Genomic DNA, 11,647 nt, shown 5'->3' with positions numbered 1-11,647 from the left:
ATTGTTATTACTTTTATTATTCCTATATCAGTATAACATGAAAATTCTCAAATAAGGCATATGATTCATGAATTACTGTTTCGAAATTCGAACTAATCTGTAAAGGTTGGCCAAAAACAAAAAAAAAACCAAGTGAATAATTATTGTTATTATTATTAGTATATAAAAGTTATAAACGGCACATTGTGAAAACCCAAACAAACAGGTTCTCCGTAGGATACAAAATCATCGTTCTGAACATAATCACGCTGGCAAGCACATAATCGCTGGCGCCAATCTCATACCGAGAAGAATTCGTATTGTTACCGTATTTCTATCTATGCGACGTTCGTTAAGTTTTATCATTAAAATGGTAGGTTTGCTCAGATGGTAAGGATGAGATGGGAGTGTAGATACTATTCAAAGATTAAACCCTCTCGATTTTTTATTTTTTTTTAACAAAAAAAAGTCCCGCATTGTCACCAAGAACAATCGGAAATCCTAATCGCATATTCAAAACCCCATACATTTTTCAAACATGTAAAATCTCCAGTGACCGTCAACATTTAGGAAAATAGGACCTTGATAACGAATAAATTAATACAGTATGCTAGCTCAGTCCTCAGAATCGTCCAGACGGAACAAAAACTTCGACTTTTGAGAGTTCCTAACTAGATAAGTTCAAACAAAATGATTTGGATGAGCTTTCACTGTGACTTACGCCTATAGTGAAGAGATCATAGAAACATGCAAAAGAACACTGCAAGCTTGGATATAGTGCTCATCAGCAATTTTGCACTACACTTTGGCCATGCGGCATCTGACATGTCCGAGGTTTCCATGTCAACGGCAGAAGTCTCCATTTAGGGAGTACATCACTCAGTAACCCGGACACTTTCACTCGTCAGCCACATCTTCTTCTGAATAATAAACACGGTATCATCCTCACCTTGCCCTGCATCGGACATGGCCACTGCATCCCAGTGCAATGCTGGCAAATAGTTCTTTATATACTCTACTACAGGCCGCCTATCATGGATGATGACAAAACCCTTCGGCCGGAGAATTCTGTCCATCTCAATCAGTAAATCCTCGGGACTGCATTCCTTCTCAATGATATCAGAAAATATGGTCCAAGCGTGGAGTAGATCATATGTTCGAGGGTAGGTTGAAAAAGCTTCACACCTGTCACGTTTATAATCAAAGAATATCATTATCAGAAGTAATATGCTGTGTGACTACTTTACAGTAGCCACAGGGAAGGTTTCATGTTAAAAATTTGAAAATCAGGCACCAATCCATGATGTAATCAAACACGAGGGTGTTTATTTCTTTGAAACTGTACATCAAATGCAAATTCTTCCTGGTGATGAGATTGACAAAAACCATATGAATGGGACGGTGAATCAGTATCTTGCTTTTCAGGTTCACCATTTCCTTCAGATGGAATCATCATAAAATAAAACAGCAAATTTAAGAGTAATAGGCATCCCCTAATATAACTAGCCAAATCCACTCTTCTAGGTGAGATATGAAACCTACCAATTGTGAACTGTTCCTAACAGTCCTCTGTCATATATTATCTTCAGGGTATTTGGCCCATTTTCAGGCACCACATTCATGACCCAGACATCTTTGTCCTTCAAAGCAGCAGCAAACGAACCCATATTTGCCTTCATGTCCATCACGTTCCTAAAAGTGTCGGGCTTAATTTTTCTGGCTAGCATGGTCCAATAATTGTCAACTCGTTGTTGCCACACCTCCTGCACAAATTTAGTCTTGTCATTATTCCAAAAAATAGTAAATATTCCTTAGCGTAATAAAAAATATTGCAAAATTTTCAACAAATTTTACCAATATAAAGAACTTCCAAGAGCACATTCTGGGAGAAAATGAGCCCAAATGCAAAATTTTTATATCTTTACTATTCAATTCTCCAAGAGGATTGCTTTCATAATTGAATATCACATCATTGGGTCTATTTAAAATTTTGAACGTCATATTTTTATTGAAGAAATTATAGCAAAGATCTAAAGAAATATACCCTACTCTAAAACATACAAATGTGAGCCAAAATGAAAAAAATATGATCCATTTGAGTAGTGGGTTGGCCTATGATCACAGTTCATAAACAAATGTAATCAAATAAAGAACCCTATGATCTCAACCACTTTTGTTCAAATTTTCAGCGAGCTAATATTGAGTTTCCAGCAGATTCTTTTTCAACTCTCTGTTCTATTTCCTATTTTACTTGTTTTTACAGTAGCCTTCAGAACTTGTTCCTAGGCCCCTCCGATGAATGAAATGATGCATGAGTTGTGCAACTGAAAAAGTAGTATAGAAATTAAGTCACCATGTCTTTCTCAAACATTTCAGTAGTATAATCAAAGTCAGCAAGACGAGGAGGTGGAGCAGTCAATCGTGCAGGCCAAGGAGCCAAACCACTTCCTTTTGCTCTATGCATTTCTGTAGACACCAGCACAGCATGCAATTATTACATTTTAAATTCCCAATACAAAAGCATGAACTAATACTAGTAACTGCTAATAATCCAAAAGATATTAATCCACAAGCAAGTATAAATAATGCACCATCAGACAACGTGAAAAAATCTTTTTCAGCAAAAACAATTATCAACAAAGCCACTCTGGTTGTCTGAAAACATTTTCATCAGTGGTTTATTTTATGTCTGTTGATTAATCAAACAAAGGCCAAGTCACTGCATGAGTGAGCAAGGTGTTACTCACGGTCAGTGTAAGGTGTAATGCAAGCTTCCATTTTAACTCCCCAGACAGCATCAGGATCGTCATCAGGTTTGCAGAGAGGAGGTTGGGCGCCTGGCTCCCTTTTTCGGTAGCAATCATTTGTCAGAGGCTTGACCCATATAACAGTCTGATTCCTTTTAGCAGCTATTTTCCAACACATCCGTTCTACTAGAGCACTCATTTCTCTCCATATCCTTCGATCCTCTTCATCCTGCGCATATGCTTCAGGAGATGAATATGCAAAATAACCTCCTGGCCTGAGTAACCGATCCACCTCAAGAAGAAGGATACCATCTCTTTGGAGCCAGTCAATTCTACAACGAGAACAATGAGCAAGTTCAAATGATCTACTAGGGTAAGGGAGTCTTTTTGTCCCCAAGACACCAAGATATGCCGGAATGCCTCTCTCTAGAGCAAACTGGATCTGGTTTTCATGAACATCATTGGGTGCTAATGACATTGCTATTACATTAGAAGAAAGTAGATATCCTCCAAAGCTTGCAACTCCACAGCCAACATCAAGAACACTCCGCAATCTTCCTCCATTGTTTATCTTATTGTTTGGAAAGTTAAGCATCTGTACATTCATGAGTATGATGTTAATATACTACCAGTCATGAGAGAACTTATTTTCAGTAGCATTCTATTCGCAAACTATAATGGAGTAATTGCCATACATTTGCCATTGATGCAATGTATTTATCAGCACCATAATGGAAGTGCGTTCCTCCACCAGGAAAAACTATCTTTTCTCCTTTTACAATCATCCATCTCTGATCAGATTTCTCAGTTGCAAGGTGGGTATGGGGTATATTTGCTTTCCATACCTGATCTCTGCTTTTGGGCCATTTCATTGGAACCTGTTTTTATAGCATAAGAAACAGGAGATTTAGCCCAGAAAGTCCTCACTAACATCTAACAAGCAAAGACCAGAAAGTCACCTTGTAACCAGGGGGAGGAGGAATCAGACAATTATAACGCCTCTCAGGCATTGGGCAGTGTCGTTCATAATGCTCCATCAATGACAAATCAAGTTTCAATCTTGTCTGGTATATTAGGTTTCTGTCTAAACAGGGAATCAGCTCTGAGAGACGATCATCGCATACCTTACAAAGGTAAAAAGAAATACAAGATGACTTGATTATTTCATCACAGGAACTAATATTTGAGGTTAGCAGGAATGGGAAATTAAAATTTGATCAATTCTAGGATAACTCACTGGAATTGTCTTCAGCATAGGACCATATCCTACAATTGTTTTGGGGGAAGATTCATTGGCATCTTCATCCCCTCCCCAACCAAAGTGTTTCAAAGATTTACTACCGTACTCAAGAGGAGATGAGCCACTTTTCCGAGAACACAAGTAAAAGAAAGCACAAACAATGACCAACACTAACAACGTGACCAGCTTCTTTCTCGGGTTCCCATCTGCTCTGTTTCGATTCATTCTTGCCACTGCAAATAAATCACCTTTTTACTATCATTTCATCTGGCAGAAGATCAAACTGCAAATTTTCACAAGGCAAGCAATTGCTTAATCGAAACCCAGCTCAAAATTTTCTCACCGCACTCACTGATTCAAAGTTCCCCCAAAATGCCCTTAATTTAAAGGCACGGACTCAATAATTCATATTCCATTTAGCATCCAGGAGTGCCGGTGAGAATCATAAAACGAAGCTGCACAAAAAGTTGAAATCAAAATCAATGGAACGTTACATGCATTGTAAGAATTAGCATAAACGCATTAGCTCTTCGTGGGACCAGCTGCACACTCTTCCGGGAAAAGAAAAATTACTGTTTGATCAAATAAATCATCAACAAAACCAAATAGCTAAGCAAAACCTCGAAAAAACGATGGGATAAAGATAGTGGGATTACGGTATCAAAAGCACTACAGGAATTTCGAGTAGTAACAGTGGGAAATGTGAGCTTTGAAGAATAGCACATTCAAATAAATTATGACAAACACGTGAGTTAAGATATTCCAACGCCGAAGATGTAGCGAATCCAACTGGATTACTAACTAGAAGTGAACGCCTCCGAGTTTCGTAGGAGAAGTGCAAATGAAGCAAAAGAGCAAGTGGGTAAGTAGGGACGAGACTGGAAAAAGCATAACGGACAGAAGATAGCGAGTCACCGACAGAAGTTGCCAGCTATTCACATGAATGCGATTCCCGGACGAGGATAGCTGAAAGAGACCGACAACACTCATCACACAGAAACAAACACAGAATTCACGAAATTTACCCCCAGGCGGAAAGGAAAAATAGTAATAGTTTGAGGTCCCCGGGGGGGGGGGGTAAAAAAAGGGTACCAAGTAGTACAGTCTTCCCTATCAACGTAAAGCCAAGACATAAAATTACATCATTTTGCAAATAGCTGTGGAATCAGATCCAGGCCATGTTCTTCGTGAATTGTAGGATGAAGGTGAAATGAAAGAATAGATCTAAGCTTTTTCTTTTATTCCCCTACAGAAAAGGACCGGACTCCGAGCTCGAAGTGGAAAATAGAAAAGACAATACAACAACATACGTACCTTATGCAAGAACTTCGCCCTGAGGGGGAAGAGAAAGTGAGTGTGTGATAAATAACAACCAAAATCGCAACAAATCAAGAAGGATCTATGAATGAGATCTACATCTAAAGCTAAGTATTTCTTAAATTAAATATTATTGTGTGTTAGAGGCAGCAGCTGGTAATAACTAGAAAGAACTAAGGACACGAGCAATCAATTAAACAAGAGCCCGCGGCGGAGAAGGCGCGAGTTCATGAAGGGCACGAGGGATGATGCTCTTTTTTTTCTTTTTTTTTTAATTTTAATTTTATTTTTATTTTGCCAGAACACAAAAGTGATGAATTAACTCAGTGAATGTAGATATTTTTATTTTTATTTGTAAAGCCCGAAGGGAGAATTATTATTCTTTTTTTTTTCGTTTCTGGTACAAGAGGGAGGGGAGCATTGTTTAAGATTTTTTTTGGCTGCCCAGAGTATCCTTCCATCTGAATAGTAAGAGACTAATCTCTCGAGATGCTGTTAAGCCCCATAACGTGGACCCCTCCTAACAATTTTTTTTTCATTCACACCGTCTCAAGAATCAATGGCAAAATATGATATTTAAGATATTCAAATCCTTTCTATTTGGATCAATACTTATTGGTTGTTTAAGATTTATAAAAACTTACTCGTCAAGCAGTTTTTTTTTTGTCCAATACGTCAAGCAGTCTAACAAATTTTTGAAAAGCCGCATAAAATTTGCATTCCTGAATTTTTTCATTTTTTTGGCCAGATTGTATTCCTGAAATTCAAGCATGCCTTTTCAAGTTTTGTTGCACTCTCGTTCAGCTCAACCCTTCAAGCCCGGTAGAAACTCCAGTCAGTACACCCAAACTTATTCATGCGAGAAGTCGGATTGGGCATTATCAAAAGAATTGGGCGAATCAAGTTTTAAATTTTCATTAAGAAACGTGCCTCAAGTCAGATTAAGCATTGAGCTGGCTCAAGCCTACCAATGTGAACCTTTGATGGGTACATAATCGCCGATAATCTATTATGTTGAGAGGGACTAAAAATTAATTTCAGAATTTTCTGCCCAAAAAAAATTAATTAATTTCAAATTTTCTTTTTCAGACAAACCTATTTATATTTGCAAAGAGTGGCCAGAATCACGGGGGGCAAAAATCTCCATTGTTAAGAAGTAGGTGTGTTATCTGCCAAAACATGTAATTTCTTACCTTAATTTTGTTTGCCAATATTTCTTGCCTTATTCAAGCATATCTATTATTCACCATTTCGGATATATTTTGCTGCTAAAAACATCTTAGAAGTATTTGAAGAATATGACTTTCGAAAATTTTTATTATTTTAAAAGAAAGAATGCCAACAAAAGAACAAAGAAATTAATAATTATATTGCGATGTTTATTACTCTCTCAAATAGTTTTCGGCTCACAAGACAAAATTGAAAGGCTTGACAAATAAATTTATGAAAACTTTGACCACTTATCGTAAAAAATTTACCGCGCCCGCGCACGTCGATCTGGTCAGGTCGGGTACTTGAGGCTCTGGGAAGGCTTAATCTCAATCTGCTAGTACTGAATCTGCTAGCGAATTCTAGACCCATTAAACCCGACGTCGGATCTCAAGCTTATCAATTGGGCAGATCTGCAGGCGCTGCATGGACAATATTCCCGAATCTTCTTCCAAAGGGGCGAAACGCCGGAGAGAGGAAGAAAGCGCTGGCACTGGCGCTGATGAAACTCCATCACTCGGTACGTAATTTCATTTCGCATTGTTCTATGTTTTTATCGAAGTTTCTACGTGATCATCGAACTGGCGTGAATTCTTCAATCAAAGTCTAATTTTGATATTATTTTCTTCTGCTGCTTTTGTGATTTTATCATCTTTACCTTTATTTTTCGGTTTTACCCTGCGTTCACCTGAAGTAGGTAAATTTGAAATGCAGAGAACGATCTTACATTTAGTGATACAATGGTGGCGCTTCGAATAATGCGAGCTCAGTTTCCGCACGTTCAGCAGGTTGGACGTTAACAGAGTTGGTTCTTCTGATTTAAATTAATGATTCGAGAAATGCTCAGAAGTGAAGAGAAAGCCGAGATAATCTTTCGAATGATTTATACATTTTTGATTTCATGAAAATGCGGTTTAGCTCTTTTATCTTGTTAGAGTATTTACGTTTGCTACAAGTTTTATGATGTGCTTTTGCAGCTTTCGGTTAAGCCGTTTATTCTGAAATCACAATTATATAGCAGTGTCAAGGACCGAACACAGGTGGATAGGGAATTAGAGGTGCAGTTCTTTATCCACTCAAGACTCCGAAACTCTCATGTGCCTGTGTAGGAACAAAAGTTGTAGTTTTTTTTTACCCTGCAGTTTATTCTGAGCATAATAATTTCATCTAGAGCATTTGTGTCTAACAAGCGTTTCTTTTCTACCTCTTTATTTACTATACAAAAGTCAATTGTGACAAATTTTTATTGATACTTTTCTACATGATACAAAAAAGCCTTTTAGCTGTACTTGCATATGAATTTACTTAGGAGCCGCTTGATTTATTGGAATCTCAGATACGCAGATATCTAATACTACGTTATCAGATGCATACATATGTAGGACTTCCTCATTGTGCAAGACGTTTTACTTGGAGAAATTTGTGAGGCATGAATCACCCCGTAATGGTGGGAATGATGTCTAGAGGAGTATATTGGATGCTTGTGTTGTAATTTTATGCTTGAATACTAAACACAAACATCTAACATGCTAAAGAGCCTTGGCTTCCTAAATGAAGATGAAAGTGGTGCTAAATACCCCATAGTGTTGTCTTGCTTACTGACTAACGTGGAGCATGTTTTTCTCTGTGCAGTCTCTTAAGAGGGATAAAGTTCTGCGTATTTTCAAACTGAATACTGGACAAGATGACCATGCGATAATGTTTTTGAATGATTACTTAAATCAGGTTGGTTGAATATGCTTCGTTAATACTGTCATCACCAGCTTATTTATGCATTCTTTTGTTTTCAAGAACTTCTGGAAGGTTCACAATGCAGTCTCTTACTAATAAATTTATTTTTGAACCAAACTGTTGCTAGTAATTTGAATTCTCCCACACTGTCATCATTTCAAACATTTTGTTTGAAAAAAAAGATGCATGTTGTGTATCTTTTGATTCAGTTAAGACTTTGAAGGATTCTTGGTGCACCTTCTTGGACCACTGGATTCTTGATGCACTTACATGTGTATGTTGCTTACCTGTTGATGCATAGATAGATCATGTTGTTAAAAAAATGGATAACAAGAAGCAAGGGGAGCATCAAGTTTTTGGGTGGTTCAAAACTCATGTTCTTGATTCGAAGCTTGAGCCTGGCATTGAACATCAGGAGCTTGTGAGTGAGATTTATTATTTTGCATATGCTTGCACAGTTCTTGTTTCCAGCTATGTTCATTATACTGTTTACTCATCAGAAGTCTTTACTATCTGATTGTTTTATTGAGTTTGGGTCAATGGGAATATTCTAGAATCTGGCTTACTCACATTCATTATCATGAAGTTTATCAGCTTAGAATACATCAAAATGCATATAGTGGGCTTCACCTAGATAAGGGTTGTTTTTATTGTTGTTGTTATTGCATTTTCAAATGAGCTTTAGGTTCCATTTACTAGCGAAGTTTAGTCTTAATAAATTTTATCAAGATACTTTTTCTCTTCTTCACACACACACTCACGCACACGCACCTGTGTAAGCTGGGACAATTTGTAAAGCAGCTTCTCATAATTAGTGCGCTACATTTTGCTGCAGCACTCACTCTTGTCACTCGGCGGAAAGGTGAAGGACAGTGACATATCCCTTTTAATTAATGCAGGCGTCCTTGTGAGTTAACTATGAATCTAAACCGCCTTCTATTTTGTTTACTTTCTATGGTTGTCTGTAATTGTGTTAGTGTTGTTATAGCTACCAGTCAGGCTATTGCTATGCTGAAATTTCTAAACATAATAGAAGTATTTAAATATAACTTAGAGGCACCTATCTTTACAAATTACTTTTTTTTTGGGGGGGGGGGGAATCAATTTTATATGTACAATAAAAAAAACTTGGGCAAGTTTGAAAATATTAACCCATGTAATTTTTCTATTTTTCAGATTTGGGTTGCCAAGTTGTAGTTTCGCTTCCCCCCTTTTCCTTTTGCAGGGAAGTGGATATAATTTTAGTTTGTATGTGCTTTGATATTGGATGGCTTTGAATCATACAAAGCACAACTTTCTGTAACACTTTTTGTTTTGTAATATCTTCAAACTGATAAGGTTTTATGGTTGATTTTTATGAACTATTGAGAAGAAACCTTGGGGATTGAGATCATTTTCTAATTTGGTTTTCTTCTTTCAGTTTTGCATGCGTGTGTTTGTGTCCTTTTTTGTGAAGTCCAATGTAAAGCAACATTGAAGAAAATATGGAAGAACTGTCGTAATGCCAATGGCTCTCATGTTTTTTAAATAAGGGAGAAAAAAGTGGAAAGAAAATGATCTTGTTCTCAGTTCCTTAATATACTTTACACGATTCTCGTGTAGTTTTTTGTGACTGTCTTTGCCATCAATCCTCTATGCATGTAACATTTATACATATTTTCAGACTCGGCAACTTATCGATCCTAACATGTATTGGTTTGCAATTCCAAGTATTGGCTCACTACTTAAAGGTCTTGCTCAGGTATGAAATTTTATGCTTAAGGCAGTATGATGGGAAGTATGTCAGTATAGGCTTTAATTATAATTGGTGGCCTTGTTAGTAACTTTCATGCTCATATCATTATATTTCAGCCTTTTTATATTCTTACAGATTTCGCTGAAGGACACTGGACAGTTTGAGAACTTGTTTGAGATAATATAATATTTATGGACTGTAGTCTAACGCTACTTAACAGAATGGCGTCCGTGGTCATCATGCATAAGCCTTTCATATGTAACCTAGTCCAACTATGACCTTCTATTGCTGGAGATATTTATTACTGGAGGGCATGGGGAAAAATTTTGTGGGTTGTGTTGTTTGCTTATTTGGTGGCATATGATTTGGGTGCTTACATGGAACTGGCAGTAACTGAACTTTCTTGTTGAAAGGTTCTACTCTGTTCTACTTTGAAAAGATACCAACTTTCTAAAGATACTGTCAATTTTTCATATTAAATTCTGATTTTTTTTTATGAGGAACTATGTTCAAATTAAAGGATCCAATAATCCATTTGTTACTTTTGTTCAGGGGGAGAATGGAAATTAATTTCTTGTATTGCGATGAATTTTTCTTAATTATTTTTTTATTTAAACCTTTTGTTCAGGGAAGAAAGGAAATCATGTCTCTTCTCAACCGTCGTAAATATAAAGAGATGATGTTAAGTTCTTTGGAAAAGAAGCGCCTTCGAATGTCTCCACTTGATATGAGGTTTCATCTTCGTGATCTGATTGGATCTGGTCAACTTCAAACTAACTTGACGCCGACTGGTTTAGTTGTTCAAGTTTCAAAAGATTAGGCAGGAATGTCCTAAACATATTTGGACGCATGGTATGATTTGGTGGCATTTTTCCTTGCTATCAAATTAACAAGCTGGTTTAGTTATTCGTGCCCTGGATAAAATTAGCCGATTAGCTTAAATTACTTAAAAGGCTGTCTTTTATATAACAGACAGTGTTATCCACGTTGATCAGGAGAACGAGTCATTTGTTATCCAGCCTGATCAAGCGAACAAGTGATGGAATTCAGGCAATCACACCAACCTTCTTCGACAATCAACATCGATCAGGAGAAGCTCATGTGAGTCTCTTCTTCAATAGGTCTTTTATGGTGCAGTATCATTTGTTTAGGCTTAGTTTCTTCTATTATGACCTTTCTTGGGGAAATTATGGTTGCGGTTCATCATCTGATAGATTGATATGTTTGTTAAAAACAAAAGCATCTATGCATGAATTATTTATTTTGTTCTAAGATTTCATCGTCCCTTATTGGATGAATAAGTCAAAGTCATCGAGTTCAATTTTTAATATTACAATATAAAATTTGTAAGAAATCGTCTTATTCATAAATCATGAATAGTATCATTCTTTTCTCAGATTCTGTATGATGCATAGGATCTGCATTTATTTATAACAATTTCTTAAACCGTATTGGTTTGAAAATAATATTTTATATGTTCTGCAATGGGAAAAAACCAGAAATATCCTGTAAATAACGATTTGATAGTATCAGTTGTTAAACAACATTTCTGAGTACTATGGAATATTTGAGCTTTTAAGCTATGGATCTAAACATAACGAGGAGAAAAAAGGAATATCCTGTGAAGGATAAATGAGTTAAATAACAGGAAGGTGGTTTTGCATTTTTGCTCATTTCCCTGAAAGTAGA

At 36.7% G+C, this 11,647-nt stretch overlaps 2 protein-coding genes across 4 annotated transcripts; one reads left to right on the top strand and one right to left on the bottom strand.

Annotated features, from left to right (window-relative positions):
• Nucleotides 1–458: 458 nt before the first annotated feature.
• On the bottom strand, nucleotides 459–5,460 carry LOC114732056 (probable methyltransferase PMT3). Of its 3 annotated transcripts, XM_028919351.1 has the most exons (9): nucleotides 5,281–5,460; nucleotides 4,319–4,421; nucleotides 3,964–4,199; nucleotides 3,686–3,850; nucleotides 3,422–3,604; nucleotides 2,727–3,321; nucleotides 2,333–2,445; nucleotides 1,522–1,742; nucleotides 459–1,164 (listed from the first exon to the last, which is right to left on the bottom strand). In XM_028919351.1, coding segments are annotated over exons 2-9 (1,824 nt in total). In that variant the 5' UTR covers nucleotides 4,320–4,421; nucleotides 5,281–5,460; the 3' UTR covers nucleotides 459–854. The 3 variants fall into 3 exon arrangements, with proteins under 3 accessions (XP_028775184.1, XP_028775200.1, XP_028775191.1); XM_028919367.1 differs by lacking the exon at nucleotides 4,319–4,421; XM_028919358.1 differs by lacking the exon at nucleotides 5,281–5,460 and having other exon boundaries at nucleotides 4,310–4,606.
• Nucleotides 5,461–6,821: 1,361 nt separating this feature from the next.
• LOC114732051 (serine/threonine-protein kinase 19-like) lies at nucleotides 6,822–11,354 on the top strand. Its single transcript, XM_028919340.1, has 8 exons — nucleotides 6,822–7,012; nucleotides 7,207–7,280; nucleotides 7,470–7,550; nucleotides 8,125–8,217; nucleotides 8,525–8,644; nucleotides 9,059–9,130; nucleotides 9,887–9,964; nucleotides 10,587–11,354. The coding sequence occupies exons 1-8, from the start codon at nucleotides 6,919–6,921 to the stop codon at nucleotides 10,776–10,778; spliced, it is 804 nt and encodes a 267-aa protein (XP_028775173.1). The 5' UTR covers nucleotides 6,822–6,918; the 3' UTR covers nucleotides 10,779–11,354.
• Nucleotides 11,355–11,647: the final 293 nt, after the last annotated feature.

The sequence above is a fragment of the Neltuma alba genome, unplaced genomic scaffold (genome assembly GCF_004799145.2).
Source record: "Neltuma alba isolate B1F8T4 unplaced genomic scaffold, ASM479914v2 tig00002549_pilon, whole genome shotgun sequence".
Lineage (NCBI taxonomy): Eukaryota > Viridiplantae > Streptophyta > Magnoliopsida > Fabales > Fabaceae > Neltuma > Neltuma alba.
This window is presented reverse-complemented; position numbering and strand designations above follow the sequence as displayed.

Bases quoted from the DNA above. Each gene is read 5' to 3' on its own strand.
- LOC114732056 (XM_028919351.1), bottom strand. The intron at 3,851-3,963 runs GTGAGTTATCCT...TACCTTTGTAAG, and splicing joins CTATGCTGAAGACAATTCCA to GTATGCGATGATCGTCTCTC. The intron at 3,605-3,685 runs GTGACTTTCTGG...CTATAAAAACAG, and splicing joins CTCCTCCCCCTGGTTACAAG to GTTCCAATGAAATGGCCCAA.
- LOC114732051 (XM_028919340.1), top strand. From the start codon at position 6,919: ATGGACAATATTCCCGAATCTTCTTCCAAAGGGGCGAAACGCCGGAGA. The intron at 8,645-9,058 runs GTGAGTGAGATT...ATTTTGCTGCAG, and splicing joins GCATTGAACATCAGGAGCTT to CACTCACTCTTGTCACTCGG. The intron at 9,131-9,886 runs GTGAGTTAACTA...ACATATTTTCAG, and splicing joins TAATTAATGCAGGCGTCCTT to ACTCGGCAACTTATCGATCC.